This window comes from Alexandromys fortis, unplaced genomic scaffold (genome assembly GCF_014885135.2).
Source record: "Alexandromys fortis isolate MF-2015 unplaced genomic scaffold, M_Fortis_MF-2015_v1.1 scaffold_42, whole genome shotgun sequence".
Taxonomy (NCBI): Eukaryota; Metazoa; Chordata; class Mammalia; order Rodentia; family Cricetidae; genus Alexandromys; species Alexandromys fortis.
This window is the reverse complement of record NW_026067934.1, coordinates 7,171,656-7,188,386: the sequence shown is the minus strand read 5'-3', so window position 1 is coordinate 7,188,386 and position 16,731 is coordinate 7,171,656. Positions and strand designations below refer to the sequence as shown.

The 16,731-nt window shown below is 46.5% G+C and overlaps 1 protein-coding gene across 4 annotated transcripts in view; it reads left to right on the top strand.

Moving 5' to 3' along the window:
* Rhoq (ras homolog family member Q) overlaps positions 1-16,731 on the top strand; it is a 35,228-nt gene that overhangs the window by 15,284 nt on the left and 3,213 nt on the right. For 2 of the 4 annotated variants that reach the window (XM_050146190.1, XM_050146188.1), the window contains exons 3-4: positions 14,597-14,665; positions 15,038-15,133. In XM_050146190.1, coding sequence (XP_050002147.1) covers positions 14,597-14,665; positions 15,038-15,133 — 165 coding nt within the window. Of the gene's footprint in view, positions 1-14,596; positions 14,762-15,037; positions 15,134-16,731 lie in introns of all 4 variants that reach the window. The other 2 variants (XM_050146189.1, XM_050146187.1) reach the window with 1 other exon arrangement.

The following is a 16,731-nucleotide window of genomic DNA, read 5'->3' as shown; positions in this document are numbered from 1 at the left end:
GAAGTGGTTGGGGTGGGTGGAAGGCATGTGCAGCATCCTGTGTCCATTTTGGTCAGAATGAGCTCCCGAAACAAACTTAGGTAGGCAGAAGAGCTTGAGGTCAGTTGTGGCAGGTCTGGAGCAATCTGCTCCAGAGTTATTCCTTCTAAACCGTCCAATCAGGAGCAAGTGCTGCCTGGAGACCAGTGCTGTCAGAGCAGGTGACATGGACATCTGGTGGTTTCCTTAAAGCCTCTTCTGAGTCCTCAAGAGGGGGCCAGTTTTTCTGCCTTCTGATGGCACCTTGTTAGCAGCCCACACCTGCAGTCAAGGATTCAAGGTCCTCTTTGCGTCCTGCTCTTCACAATAGCAGACTGACCTTGAACAAATTCCTGTCTCTTTGCTTTTGTTTTAATGGTGGATTATATGGCCTGATACCAGAAGCTGGCTACACACCGGCATGAAGACCTTAGTTTGGATCCCTAGCGTCAGTCCATAGCATGCTGAGTGGGATAGGACTGAGAGGGACAGATTCTGTAATTCCGGTGATGGGGAGGCAGAATCAGGCGGCTTCCTGGGGCTTGCTCACTAACCAGTTTAGCCAAATTGGTGAGCTCCAGGGTCTCTCACTGACGCTGTCTCAAAAAATAAGGTAGAGAGGAGAGCGTCAGGAAGATGGCTGACGTTGACCTCTGGCCTCTACGCACATGCACACCAGCACCTTCATACATCCATGCACACACGAGTGACGAGGGGAGAGACTGAATAAACAGGGTTAACGCGTGGCTTCAGAGAGCGCATGTCCTCGGCCCTGACCCTGCACTCCAAAGCTGCAGTCCGCTGTGTAGTGACTTCCTCTTGTGGCCAGATCCCACTAGCTTTCTTAAATAACACAGCGGCTTGTTAATGGGGGGCTTCTACATTTTCATTTTCCAGACAGCACGTTATGTAGCCTCCATAGTGGACTATAAGCTCTAAAGGGACTCACTGGACAGGTATCACACGGCTGGGTCCGGAGCCAGAACCTAAAGGCTCCTGTATAATTCGACCAGGTCACAAGGTATTGTCTTGACCTTGGGATCCACCCCTGGGAACCCTTTGCTTCTGGGACAGTTTCATTTCTGAGATCCCTGGAGTTTGGCTGCTGTCTTCAGTGCCCTGGGACGGGATGATGTAGGCAGACTGGCACTGCCTCTGAGGTTGTAGGAGGATCGGTAGAATACCTGCCGGGCATGCATGAAGGCCCTGATGGTGCAAACCTGTCCTCCCAACAGTAGGGGAGGTAGAGGCAAGAGGGGCAGAAGTTCAGTCACCCCTAGCTATATAGCACATGTGAGGGGTTTGAGGACAGCTGAGACAGTTTCCTAAAACAGTACACAAAGAACATCCTGTGTGTAAGCCACGGTACACATGGAAGCTGCTTGGCTGCCACTTCTTTGATGGCTGCTGTCACTCATCCACTGCAGAGCTAGGCCACCGTGCCTTTGTCACCCTGGTGACGGCTGCTGTCACTCACCCACTGCAGAGCTAGACCACTGTGCCTTTGTCACCCTGGCTCTTAGCTTGGGTTCGGTCAGTGTCACGGATGTGTCTCCCTAACTAGATTCTTTCAGCGGGGAACTGGTCTGTCCTGGCTGGGTAGGTGAGCATGCACATTTGTGTCCATGTATATAGAACCCAGAGGTCAGCCCCAGGTGTCTGTCCTGAGGTAACACTGCCTTACTTTATTTAAGGTCTCTCATTGACCTGCAGCTTATTAAGGAGGCTAGTTTGGCCGGCCAGTGAGAGATCTGCCTCCCCAACGCTGAGATTACAGGCACCCAGCTTTCTGAAGCGGATTGTGGGGATAGAGTCAGGTTCCCTTCACCCACTGAGCTGGCTCCCTAGTCCCCAGAGCCAGAGCAGAGCAAACATGTCCATGTGTTTTTCTCAAAGTAGCTTTGCCCACAACATTCTCATTCTCTCTCTCTCTCTCTCTCTCTCTCTCTCGCTCTCGCTCTCGCTCTCTCTCGCTCTCGCTCTCTCGCTCTCTCTCTCTGTCACACACACACACACACACACACACACACACACACACACACACACACACCTATTTATAACTCTGCCCCCAATCTGAAAGTGAATGGGGAAGAAAGGCTGCTGGCGGGCTGGATCTAGACGAGTAGCCACCCCATGTGCCGAGAGCCTTTTCCACTTCAGCTGTTTTAATCTAACCCCAGGTCACTGTGAGGACCTGTAGTAGTCTAGATAAAGGAGACAGGGAAGGTGACCTGCTAGAGACCACACAGCTGGCAAGCCCAGCTCAGGTTCAGAAGGTCAGTGACTCAAGCTTATGACGCCTTGCTGGCAAACCCTCGCTGTCTAGAGAACTTCGTTCGGGCTAGAATTCTGCCCAGCTGTTCATGTAATACTGGATAAGCAGTAAGCTTTTTTAATGGAGCAGGAAGCTCCTATACGTGGGGCTAATGGTGAAGCCCAGTGGGATGGTTGGAACTTCTGTGGAAGCAAGAACCAGGGAGCCTTTCCGAGACTAGGCCTGCAGGACTCCATGGCAACCATCACAGTACAACATGGTCAGAGGCAAAGGAAGTGATTCTGCAGGGGATGTGGGGTGTCACACAAGTCCCTCTCCACGCTTCCTAACCTTTGGTCTTTAAATTATTTGGTCTGACAGATCTCAGCTGGATGCCGAGTTCAGATCCACCACCGCTGGCTCTGAACTTCCACAGCACCGATTCTGCTCCTGTTTCTGGCACTGAAACTATGGTGCCTCCTCTCTCATCTGTATCCCCTGGGGACTCCCTGGGACCAGGTCTGAGGGCCTGGTCTCGGGTATCTGCTAGTTGGTGGCCAAGCCAAGAATCTTCCTGAAGCTTGCACTGTGCTAGCTGGGGCTGGAGCAAGTGTATTAGCTATCCGAACTCTCAAGTGACATGCTAATTTGTTGGGTTGCTATTGTCACTTTTAAGGAGAAATCAAACTGGCTCCTGGGACTAGGGCTATGTCCCTGCTGAATGATGTTTGCTCTAAACTCACTCAGCAGTGACCTCGGAGCCCAGGAGCCACACACTGAGAAACTCCCGGCTTTTAGCTTCTGCTGCCGCGTCCACCACGGCCTTCCATCATCATCTGGACATTTATGGTGCCGAGGTGCAAAGGACGTTGTCTATCCTGCATCCTTGTACTTTTCCTTCTTTCCAGAACCCTGATCCAGTTCAAGGATCATCCTCTTCCAGTTAGACACATGGGTCCGGGGAGCCTGGTCCCACCCTGCTAGAGGAGGGCCGTATTTGGGTTAAACTTAAGTAGTGAGTTCCACTCTCTACCCCTGGTTCTTGCATGGGTACACAACTTAAGCTGTCCAATCAGAATGAAGCAATACCTGAGCAGTCCAAGATGCGTTTGCCTCTCCTGCTGCTCCCTTGACCTCCTCGTCTACCATCCTCCCCCAAGACGTAAGGATTTACCTCTCGCTGGCCCGGTCTCTGCAGCGCATGGATAGGCCAGGCTGTCCTCAGCAACGGGTCGGAGACTGCCTTGTGTCACTTTTCACCTCCGGTTCTAAAGGAGGTGGGGGAGTCTTTTGGAAAAGTCCAATTCTATGTACGTGACAACTAAGTCTCAGAACCTGTGTCTGTCTCTGGGATGATTTCTTGTCATTATCTCTTAATAGCACAGAAACATAACTACCAATGTGTCAGTATTGTAAGTAACTTGGAGAGAACTTAGAGCACACAGGAGGGTGCTGGGGCTGCAGCTCAGTTGCTGCAGGGTTTGCTTAGCATTGGAGGAGCCCTGGGTTCGGCCACCAATGCCACAAAAGGCATTCAAGGTGCCCATGCCTGTGATCCCAGCCCTCAGAAGACAGAGGCAGGGAGGTCAGGATTGCCATAGGTACTTCCACACTCCTGAGCGTAGCTTACCATCTGCCTAGTCAAAACCTTTACTACTTCCTGGGCCTTTCCTTTCCCAGTGCTGACCCCAGCACTCTGGGGACAACTTTTCCTGACTCGGTGCCTCAGCCTCATCAGACTAAGCCCCTGACACTCCATCTTATAACAAACGTTTCTCTTCTGTTTGTGCTCACATGAACTCTGTAAGTGCTACAACCTCCCTAGAGTCCTAATTCCAAGTCAGCCTTTAACATTGCACGTGTGAAGCCGGGATATGGGGAAAGGAATCCATCATGAAATATTTATTTCGGTACCAAGTTCCTAGATTCCCAGGGTGGAAGATTCCTGAAATCATCATTCCATAACCAGAGTGACTGACATAATAATGTTTTATTGACTATTTGGATGCTAAGAACAGTATTGCCTGCGACCTTCGTCAATGGTGTCACTTTGTGACGTTTCAGTGCTTGGAACGATTGTCTCTCTCCTTCCGTTTACACTGAGATCACCTTCCTAGAAAATGTACTCTAACTATGCTAAAAACAAAAATAGATCAGGTCCTAAAGTTATGTGATTACAAAGTTGTTTTCACGTTTCTGACGCCTATGCTCAGCAGATAGGGTAGCAATCTCAGAGTGCCTTTAGGGGCCCCTTTCAGTCAAAAGCAACTCTCGCTTTCCAGGATGTCCTGCAGACGGAATTGTATCACCTAAGGAAAAGCCCCTTGCTAGCCCCTCATTTTATGCCAGAAATGCAGGAGGGCAAGATTCATACCCACTTTTCGCTAGTGTGTGTGCCACATCCTCCAACACCTTGTTTCCAGACCTTAGCTGAGGGAGGGAGGGAGGGAGGGAGGGAGGGAGGGAGGGAGGGAGGGAGGGTTGTCTGAGTAAGTGAATGTATGATCCCAACAACATGAAATTCCAGCCAAAAAGTCAGGCATTATACCCAGGAGAGTGAGCTGGCATTTAACTCCTTTCCTGGAGCTAGAGGCCAGCTGACCTCTGTTTTAGTAAAAGCAACTTGTAATTATAGCTCCCCACAGTGTAGAATTTCAGTTCCCAAACCTCTCCTACCAGGGGAGTCACCTCATCCTGTACCAAAGAGACAGCGCTGGCCGAGAGGCTGTGGCTTATCTTTTTTTGGAAAGTCAGCCTGGTCTGCTAGAAGAGCTCAAAGCACGTATCCAGCTCCCTCCTCTCAACATGTGGATGCTATATTTACTGTCTCCACATGGATGGGGAAGCGAGGCTTGCTGGACGGAGGACCATATTTAGCTGAATCTTGATCCTCTGCCTTGTGGGGATCAGCGTAAATAAAACAGAACTCTGAGACTTAAGCTTTCTCTAGGAGAAGTGTTTTCCCAGGGTTACTCACAAGGTTCAGTCCCCCCCTTTTAAAGAGAGGAGGTACTGGGCGGTGAAGTTCCTCTCAGTGGGTGTCATTTAGCCCCAGCTCACCATGTACATTTCCTGTCCTCTGGGCTAACTAAAATTGGCCTTATGATCAGTCAGGTGGCTACAGAGAATGTGTCTGTGGAGAAGCCCGCAATCTGGGTCCAAAGCTCCAAAATAATTGGTAAATTAAAAGAGAGACAGACTTGTTTAAACACACACACACACACACACACACACACACACACACACACACAGAGAGAGAGAGAGAGAGAGAGAGAGAGAGAGAGAGAGAGAGAGAGAGGAGACACTTCAGAACTCAGAAAGCAAGTCTTCAGGTTCAATAATTCTCTGACTAGAGCTAATCAGGCCCATGACTTACAAATACTATTTCATAACTAAAATGAAGATTGAAAAATAGGAAAAGGCTAAATATGCAAAAAAGTTTCTGGAAAAAAAACCAGTCACTTCTTAGGAATTCATAGCACCCTAAAAATGATTTCTCCTCCCCAAATTTCCTTTTGTTTAGCAGTAGTAGGAGGTAGGAGAAAGTAAGATGGCGAACTCACTGGCCATGCGGTTGAACCGTCTTTATCAATACAGTCTCCACGGGGCAAGGAAGGGGATTTAGCCCTTTTTTCTTTGAAAAGCGAGTTGTTGCTGTTGCTGCTACAGTGCTGGGGATCCTCCCGAGGTTACACATATGCTAAGCGAGCTCCTCCGCTGAGCTGCATCCCCAGCCCTGGAGTTACTGTTTAATACTAATTTTTATTTCTAGTTATGCGCTAACGAGCGGGATGGTGTGTGTATGTGAGCACAGGTGTGATGGAGGACAGGGGCCTCGCAGCCACTGTCAGCTGCCTGGCGTGGGTTCTGGCGACTGAACTCAGGCCCTCTGTGCTGAGCCATCTCTCCAGCCCCTCTCGTCATACCCAGTCTCTCTGTGGTGCAGGAGGATCTCCCCTAGTACTAGGCTAGCGCTCCACTCCGCCACTGACTAAGGTGGAGAAGAAATGCTGTTTTCACCCGATAAAGTTAAGGAGGAAACAAACTCGAAAGTGACAAATTGACTACACAGAGGAAACAAAGTTTCAGAAGTTATGGTTACCACAAAGGACTCTGGGAATGTCTGTAAGATCTTGTTGGACTTAGGACAAACCTATTTCTCATTCATGAGTTACTCCATCCATGCCCCTGAGCCCACCTGGCCTGGGTGTGCACCCTGTTTGAGGGTTCGGGTGTTTCCAGAGGGCACGGTCCTATTTTGGACTTGCCACTCGAAACAGATGTTTCGGATGGAGCGGACTGCTGCGAGCATTGCCAGCGACAGTTGCTGCTCTGTGGATAGCAGAGCCGCAGTTGTCGGGGCATTCCTGCCGGTGAGGCCGCTTTTCTGTCTCCCAGAATACTCGGCAGCTGCTTTGGACTTAGAAGGCTGGGGCTTGCCTGAAAGAATTAGTCCTCTGTGGCCCACTTGCTCTCATTCCAGGCTGTCTCAGAGGGAGCTTGGAGACTTTGGTAGTGGACTGTATCCTGATCACTGGGGAGTATGGTTTAGCCCTATGGCATTTTTCTGGCCTTGGAAGTATTTGTTGCTGACAACCTCCCATTTTACAGAGAAACTAAGGCTCCCAGAAGTGAGAGGTTTAATGGAGGCCACACCCCCAGTATGTATTCAGACCTCTTCAGCTGTAAGGCCTGACTCAAATACATTTCTGATATTTTCTTTTCTTGGTATCTCCTAGTCAGCACTTGGACATATACAACATTCTGACTTGTAAGGGTGTGCGCACAGATATCTTTACGGTGTTCAAAGCCCTAGTGTGTTGCGAGGCACAGTGTGGATTGCATGTTCATTTAACTTCATTGCCTGTTTTTTTTAGATTTATTTATTTAATGTGCATCAGTGTGTTTTGCCTATATGCGTGTCTGTGTGAAGGCATCAGGTCCCGTGAACAGGAGTTACAGACAGGTGTGGGTGCTGAGAATTGAACACAGGTCCTTTGGAAGAGCAGTCAGGGGTCTTAACTGTTGAGCCATCTCTCCAGGCCCCTCATTGCCTGATTGCTAACACACATCTTCCATGAGAGAACTCTGTAAATGTTTCTAATGTAGTTTAGAAATCAGATTTTGAGTCTTGCTCTTTCTTCATGTTCTTGTTGGCTATAGCACCATTCTGAGCACTCCAGGGCTGTTTACTGGTGATTCTTGGATTAAGCATTTATCTGTTCACCTGTTCAAGCTTCTGTCCATCCTGTTGTTGTTTATGATCGTCTTTTTCTGTTTATGTCTTGAATATCCATCTAAATTAGAAGCTCCAGGAGATACCATCAAGCCCCTTGTTTGTGCATGTATATCCTTGTCTGTGGATGTATATCCTTGTCTGTGGATGTATATCTTTGTCTGTGCATGTATATCCTTGTCTGTGCATGTATATCTTTGTGTATGTATATCCTTGTCTGTGCATGTATATCTTTGTGCATGTATATCCTTGTCTGTGCATGCATCTTAGGACATCTTCATGCAGTGCAGTCTCAGCCAATATTTGCTGACGGCTTTGGAGTGGCCAGGGTGATGGGATGTTCACTGGCAATGCACAGCAGAGGCAGGCAGTCCAATGTCGGTGGCTGATGAGAAATTTTTTATGGATCTGTATTGTAAACAGATATCTGAAGACCAGCCAGGTGGGAGGAAATGCTCAGGTCTGCAGGGAGGGAGCGAGCATTGAACTAACAAGGAAAGGCTGGTGGCTCTGCTGGCTGGGCTTTGAGCACAGAACTCTCTGATAGGGTACCCACTTCCCTTCTGTTGCTCCCGAAGACCTGTTGTGTTTTCTGTGAGCATATTTCTCCCCCTGTGTGAGATTCTTGTCATCTGCTAAGTGTATGATCATTTCTATCAGTTCTGGTTTCCAATATTGTAAAACCTGCTCAATAAGTTTTCAGAACATGGCTGGTTAAAAACCGGAGCCTCTCTGCGGTAGGCAGTTGGTAGGAAGTCAAGAGTTCCAGTAGTAGCCCCAAAGTCCGTTACCCATCAGCAGCCCAAAAGTCCCGCTGACAACATTCAGGATTTTGATGTTGGGTAGTTGTCCTTTCGTACACGTAGCCGTGCTCCTGAGAACGTTCCAGTTAAATGCCTATTTTAACAATTAGAACTAAAACGTATAATTGGTTTACTAATTAGGAGGACACAGGAGATTTGGTTGAGAAAGTTCTGACTTGGAAAAATGGGTGTTTCAAAGTAAGGGTGCTTGCTCTGCTGAGAGACTTCGCTAGCCCCGCGTCGTCCCTCTCAGACCCACATTTGAGGTTAAACCCAGGCAGACACCGTGCACTGGGGAGAAGCCGCTTTGTGTGAGGCTGGGTACCGTGCGCACAAAGCTAACTTATTCTTTAATTTGTCTCTATTATTAGCATCCCAATTACGCAGACTGGATGAGAGCAAGAGTGGGCTCCTTCTTAAAATAACTGCCGGTTATCTAGCCCAGGATGGCAGCTAAGAGCAGTTCATTTTAGGCAGTTTAGCATTATTTACTTCCAAGAAGGTCTGCATATGCTTTTTATAAAAATTCTGTCTTTATAGCTGTAGTTCCTGGCATGTAATTATTCTAACATAACAAATGGAATTTAGTAGATACCTAGAAAGGATCGATCTAATTGTGCTCCAGTATGTCCACATCTGTCACTGGGAAAAGTCAGGCCTGACTCATTAGAGCAATCAGGTTTGGATTAATGTGACTAAGTATTTCTAGGGAACTTTGAATCCAATTACTTTAACTTTCTTTTCACAGCCCCCTAAAGAAGGAGTACAGAGTTCTGTTTCCCTGATGAAATAAACTTGGTTGGAAAAAAAAAAAACTTGGCATTCTTTAAAAAAAAAAATACAGCTATTTTTTGAATTTTCCAGTAGTGTTAAGCTGGTTGTGTTCCAAAGTGCCCAATTAACACAGCGCTAACAAATCATTTTCCTTCTATTAATCAGAAATGCGTGGTGCCCTCGAGACTTTGGTTTGGGTGTTTTGATGAGAGTGTAGAAAATTTTATTTCTCAGGAAAGAAATGTCTCTGTAGTTGCTGGGCGATAAAGCCAGGAGCACAGGGCTCCTGGGACCTTGCAAGGACTGTGGAGGAATTGGAGAGTTGGCTTCCCCTGGGACAGGGATTCTATTAAAGCCTGGTGTCCTTCCATGTGCTGGGTGCAGGGTGCAGGGTGCTGAGTTTTCAGTGGCTCTGTCTTAGCCATTCCTCCTCATCCCGGGGGTAACACCACATTGTGTCTGTTCCTCTTCATCCCAGGGTAACACCGCATTGTGGAGACTGTTCCTCCTCATCCCGGGGTAACACCGCATTGTGGTGTCTGTTCCTTCTCATCCTGGGGTAACACCGCATTGGGGTGACTGTTCCTCCTCGTCCCGGGGTAACACCGCATTGTGGTGTCTGTTCCTCCTCATCCCGGGGTAACACCGCATTGTGGAGACTGTTCCTCCTCATCCCAGGGTAACACCGCATTGTGGAGACTGTTCCTCCTCATCCCGGGGTAACACCGCATTGTGGAGACTGTTCCTCCTCATCCCTGGGTAACACCGCATTTGTGGTGCCTGTGAAAACTGGAAACCTAAGTGTGGGAGGAATGATTTTAGTGAGAAGAGCCCGCCCTCCAGAGCGCTAAGGGCAGGTTTGCTTCGCGGCTTTCAGCAGCTTCCATTCTGGAACTGTGCGCTTCCTTCCCGCGTCCCAAGTGCCAGCTGTTTGACGGGCGGCACGGTGTGAAAGACATGCTCAGGGCGACCGAGTGTACACCTGACACTCAGACTGCTCTTCTAAAACAGGGTTTTGGAATTTGTTTTAGATTTATTTTATGCACATGAATGTTTTGCCTTGCATGTATGTTTGTGTACCATGTGTGTGCCTAGTACCCTCAGAGGTTAGATGAGGGTGTCTAGTCCCCTGGAACTGGAGTTGCAGATGACTCTGAGCTTCCATGTGGGTGCTGGAAATTGAACCTGGGCCCTCTGCAAGAACAAGTGCCTTTAAACCCTGAGCCAGCTCCCCAGCACCCCACATAACTATTAATGCATACTAATTCCAGTATTGGCTTTTTCTGTGATTTATCCATACACTCATATTTATATTTTGGTTGTATCCACCCTCCCAACCCCACGCTTCTACTCTCCTCACTCCCTGTGTCCCTAACCCTTCCCTAGCTGTCCCCCACTACTTTCCACAAATGAGAGAAAACATGTTGTCTTTCTCTGTCTGACCTATTTTAACATAATCAACTTCTAGGTCTATCCAGTTTCCTGCAAATGAGATGACTTTGTTGAATGAAATTCTGTTTCATATACAGACCACATTTTCTTTACCCATGTACCTTTTGATGGACACCTAGCCTAATTCTATAACTAGCCTACCATGGATAATGCCACAGTGAACGTGGATATTTTGCTGGGTTCTAATGGCCTCATCTTCTTACAACGGATGGACCAGTGTCTCCACTGCATCCTGACTCTGATTCTTTTGAATATATACTCTGGGGCAGTATACTGGCTTATATGGTAGTTCAGTTTTCAGAGGCTCCATATGTGTGATTTAGGACTTCCCTGCTGTTTTTCTTGGTGGCTGTCCTAATTTACATTCTCATCAACAGAGAATAAAGGTTCCGTCTGGCCAATATGCCTAGCATCCTGGCTCCTTCTTGCTTTCTTGCTGATATCCATTATCACTGGGGTGCAACAGTGTAATTGGTGTGATTTTGACTTCCTTTTCCTTGCCTGCAGAAGACATTCAGTGTTTTTTTTTTTTTCTGGTGTTTTTTTTTTTTTCTTTTTTGGTGTTTTCTTTTTAGATAAGTGTCTGATTGTATTATTTGCTCTGATGTATCTTTGTTTGTTTCTTAGCTGCCCGGGGTCAAACCCTACTTTCCTCATTTCTCACGGATACCTCTCTCCACCCTCGTAGCCCAGAATGAGCATAGTTCATTGTGTCCCTGCACGCGTACAGGAGCTCGCCTGCTGCCTAGGGTCTGATTTCTAAACACAGGGCTCAGATGTAGTCAAAAGTAAGTTGAAACCTCCACACTGGAAAGTAAAGCCAGACGGCAGGACAGACAGCCTAGCAGTCAGGAGCACTGGCTACTCTTGTAGATCACCTACATGGTGGCTCACAACCATCTGCAATCCCAGTCTCAAGGCATCTGACACCTCTTCTGGCTTTGTAGGCACCAGGTATACGCACGTACACACACACACACACACACACACATACACACCACACACACACTTACATATACAGGCGAAGTACCTGTATCCATTAAATAAATAGAAAAAGTAAACAAAGATTGTAGAGATGTGGGGATGACATTCCCTATTGTTCTGTTCTGTCACCTTGGAAACTTTCACTGCCTGTGGCCCTTTGACGAGCCAGCAAAGCTGCCGTAGAATATATTGTCATTTGAAATGTAACACAATCCTAATTAGTCTTATTAAATAAAAACCCGGAGCTGGGCAGTGGTGGTGCACGCCTTTAATCCCAGCACTTGGGAGGCAGAGGCAGGTGGATCTCTGTGAGTTCAAGGTCAGTCTGGTCTACAAAGCGAGTTCCAGGACAGCCACAGCTGTTACACAGAGAAACACTGTCTTGAAAAACAAAAAAACAAACAAAAACAAAAACCACCCAGAGTCAGATATTAAGGGGTGAAAGTTGAACGATCAGAAGAAGCAGAGCAGCCACTAGAGGTCCAAATAGGCAAGATCCCGTCTCTACGAATCCTCAGACTGACTGCCTTGAGCTGCTGTTCCTCCCAGTTTATATTCCTTTTTCTGCTCAGCCACATCCCTTCCTGTCTCCACCTTCCTAGTGCTGGGATTAAAGGTTGAGCCACCACCTGCTTGGCTCTATTTCTCTAGTAGACTTGATTCAATCTCCTCTGTCTCCTGAGTGCTGGAATTAAAGGTGTGTGCCACCACTGCCTGGCCTCTATGGCTAACTAGTGTGGCTAGCTTCATATTCTGATCTTCAGGCAAGCTTTATTTGTTAAAGCACGAACAAAATATCACCAAATGAAAGACTCACAAAAAAAAAAAATAGAAAAGTTAACGTCCATAGACAAGGATTTAGATGTTATACATCAGCCCTTTTTTGTCTGCAGGTTTCATATCCAACTGTAAAATTTTAACCAACTATGGATTGAAATATTTGGGGGAAAATATACAATGCATGCAGATCTTCATTCCTGCCGTCATTCCCTAAGTGTCTTAGTTGGGGTTTCCATTGCTATGATGAAACACTATGACCAAAAAGCAAGTTGGGGGGGGGGGGTGAAGGATTTATTTGGCTTACACTTCCAGATCATAGTCCATCACTGGAGGAAGTCAGAACAGAAACTCAAACAGGGCAGGAACCTGGAGGCAGGAGCTGATGCAGGAACCATGGAGGGGAGCTGCTTACTGGCCTGCTTTCCATGGCTTGCTCAGCCTGCTTTCTTATAGAACTCAGGACCATCAGCCCAGGGATGGCACCACCCACAATGGGCTGGGCCCTTCCCCATCAATCACTAATTAAGAAAATGCTTACAGGTTTGTCTACAGCCCCGTCTTATGCAGGCATTTTCTTAACTGAGGCCCCCTCCTTCCCAGTGACTCCAGCTTGTGTCTGGTTGACATAAAACTAGCCAGGACACTAAGAGATACAGTAAGCTAACTTTGTGTTGATTAGGCACTCTAAGCAATGGCTTAAGATGTACACAAGGGTGGATAGTGGTTACACATAAGTAATGGCCCCATTTTATAGAAGGGACTTGGAGCATCTGCAGATTTGGGTGTCATGGGGATTCTGGAACTAGTCACTCACAAGTAGGGGGGGGTGCTGGGACTGAAGTTAAAAATGTCAGATGGCGTGGAAGGAAAATTCTACAGTGGAGTGTTTGCTGCAGAAACTAAATGGAAGATCTTTGGGAATATTCTCTTGGTTCCGCACTTATACAGTTCTGGTAGTAAAGTGGGTCATTTAAGAGGTAGTCTACTCCAAAACCAGTTTCCGAGAAAGCAGATGAGTCTAGCCATGGCGGAAGTGGAACCCCGACTCCGTTCTCTTGCTAGAGTGTACATAGAATTCAGTGTCACAGAAACGAGATCACGCAAAATGAGATAGTTATTGTGTGGCAGAAACTAAAACCTATGAGGAAGGAAACCCTGAAGCAGCAGTGTGACCTGTAATAGTCCAGTGTAGTCAGGAAGGGAGTCCCGAAGCAGCGGTGTGACCCGTGTAATAGTCCAGTGTAGTCAGGAACGGAGCCCCAACCTGTGTAATAGTCCAGTGTAGTCAGGAACGGAGCCCCAACCTGTGTAATAGTCCAGTGTAGTCAGGAACAGAGCCCCAACCTGTGTAATAGTCCAGTGTAGTCAGGAATGGAGCCCTGAAGCAGCAGTGTGACCCGTGTTCAGTGTATTTTGGTGTGGTGATTACCAAAGCAGAGTAGACAAGGTGCCTGCAGAGTAAAATGTATGTGTGGCTTTATGGATGTGTGTATATATGTTCCAGGTGTATATATGCAAAGAAAAAAAGCTGGCAAATACAAAGAAAACATTTGGGAAAGAAAGGAAAGTGGGAGGGGTTGTGACTTACACATTTAATATCCATATACCGTATACACAAAGGATGGGAGGGGAGAGGGAGGGAAGAGGACAAGAAAAGCAAAAATAAAGAGTCTCCGTGAAGGTTCATTAAGCACTAAGAACGCTGTCAGCCCCAGCTGGAAGCCCAGCATTTTTACTATGACTCTCCATCCTCTGTATGTGAATCACACAGTTTTAAGGAATAAGTCCATGAAAGACCATGTTGGACTTACCTGTACCATTGTAATACTTGCCGTACTTATTCAGTGTGTGTGTTATTATGTTAGAATACTTAGCATCAAGCTCATCTTGGGTCTTTGTACAAACTTGGCAGTGATAGCTTTAGGAATCAGTGTATTCTGTCTCTCTTCCCCTCCCCCTGTGTGTGTGTGTGTGTGTGTGTGTTTCTTTGTGTCTTTTGAGGTGGGATTGTCGCTCAGGTAGGCCTAGAATTCTCCATCTCCATTCCTTAGCCTCCCAAATGCTGGAGTTACGGCGTGGGCCACCCTATTTTCTTAGTTTTTATTTGATTTGTTAATTGCATTAAATTGTTTTACCAAAAAAAGATGAAAAACAAAAACAAGTGGAATCATCTTATTTCATGGAGAGATACAGTCCTGGATGAACTTCTTGATTCATGTGACCTAATGTATTTATTGTTACTAATCAGTAGACATGTAAGTGTAAATAATGACTTCTCATTTTATTTGTCCATAGGAAGACTATGATCGTCTGAGGCCTTTATCTTACCCCATGACTGATGTCTTCCTCATATGCTTCTCTGTGGTAAATCCTGCCTCATTTCAAAACGTAAAAGAGGAATGGGTACCGGAACTTAAGGAATATGCACCAAATGTCCCCTTCTTACTAATAGGAACTCAGGTGTGTCTGCTTGGATTTTATTCTGTTAAGAATAAGCTCTCCAGCTAGTTTGGAGGGTTGCTGTCAGACAAAAGACCCGAGGATTAGCAAATGATGTGTTTAACAAGTTTCAAATGGTAATTCCTCTCATTTTTACATAAAAATAATTCTCCCAAATTATATTGATATCTTTAAAATCCTGTTTTATTTTTTAATATGTGGAGCTTAAATGGGACTATATGCATTGGTTTCTTTTAAAATATACATCATGGGACATTATCGATCTTTCTTAATTAGATTGATCTCCGAGATGACCCCAAAACTTTAGCAAGACTGAACGACATGAAAGAAAAACCTGTCTGTGTGGAACAAGGACAGAAACTAGCAAAAGAGGTAATGAGTCCCTGCTGCATTTCCCATGAATGTGAAGTCACAGAAGGCAGCTGCGCTGTGCACTGTGTCCCAGGGCTGCTGGGAACTTCTCTCCCCTTCTCTCTTCTCTGCATTGGTGTCACAAGGAAAGACTGTTTCCCTGACTGTAGACGAGAAAGAATGGGGGCGTGCTTCTAAATATCAGGGGGGCTTGCCTGAGATCTCGCAGTAAAATTGTCAGAGCTGGGCTTCCAGGTCACATGCCTGTCTATGGTATGCTTACAACTATGATGTCTTTAAAGCCATTGGTAGGTGGCTTTTTAAAAGCCAGAAGCAGGTGCTTAGACATCACACCTTTCTTAATTATTGAAATATTTGTAGTGTGCCAAATTCGGCTCTGCTTTTGGTGTAGTTGAAGTGACATTGGGTAACAGTTTAAATGTGTGGCTAAAAAGAAAAATATGGCTAGATTTCTAAAACATATTTACAGATACATAGAATGCCTTTTAACTCATATTTTCCCTTACCCCAAAGCTAGATTCTTTTCCCTTCCACATTGGATGATTCTTCTTCCTCCTCCCTCTTTCCATTAGCTTTAATAGGTTTTTTGTGTAAGTACTATCTAAGGAGGTCTTTTAAAATATACTATCAGGAGATAGGAAGAAGCAAGAGAACTTTCTGGAGGACAGTTTTCCCAAATCAAACAGAAAGGACTTCACCAACAAGCCACTTGAGAAATTGCTTGCATCTGACTTTATCATCTTAGGGAGAGAAGGAATTTCTAATGCACAAAGGCAAAAGTTCTAAGTGCGGAGAGTGGACTACAAAATGTGCTATCATATCGGGTACCGGAAATAAAGTGGGCCACTGTGTAGAGCACTGGCGTCTCAGCGTACAGCAGCCCCTTACATAAGATGAATTAGTCATCAGAGAGTGTATGTCCCTGCAGAAAGTGGGCTAAGAGCATCCATCCTAGGCCACCAGGTCAGAAGAAGCAAGCACGAACGAGCGTCCACTCCAAGGAGACTGCGTTACTTGCCAGGTGGCAACACAACAGAACAACACTGAGTTCCTACCCTGCTCTTGAGACTTTCTCTTTTATTGAGGGAGAGAGATCAAGCCTAAGGTTGTGAGCATAGGGCTAGAGAGCCAGAAGCAATGTGTCGTCTGGAGAACACAGGAGGGACAGAGCAGCATGCGATCCTGAGAAACTGACACTGGAGAATGACCAGCGTCTACACAGTGAGCAGTCACACGCCTATCGCTCCCACCTCTGGCTTCTCCGCTGTCTGGGCTGTGTCAAGTACCTCCCACATAGGTCTTTGGGTCTTGCTCGGCTCCTCAGGATTCCTCACTGCTCAACCTTGACCTGAAAGGCTTCTCTGACTCCCTCTGCTCTTTCTCCCCAACACTTGCTGTGTCTGCTCTGTGCTCCTTTAGTCCTCAGCACTTAAGCAGTAGCAAGTTATCTATTTGATGAATGAACTTTTCATAGAGAAATCTAGAAGGCCATACACTAGCATTTCAACAACTGTCTCCCTCTGGAGATTATGAATATGGGTATTAATTGGCATAGCTGTATTTTACAACTTCCCATACAATGTGCTGTTACTGAGTTC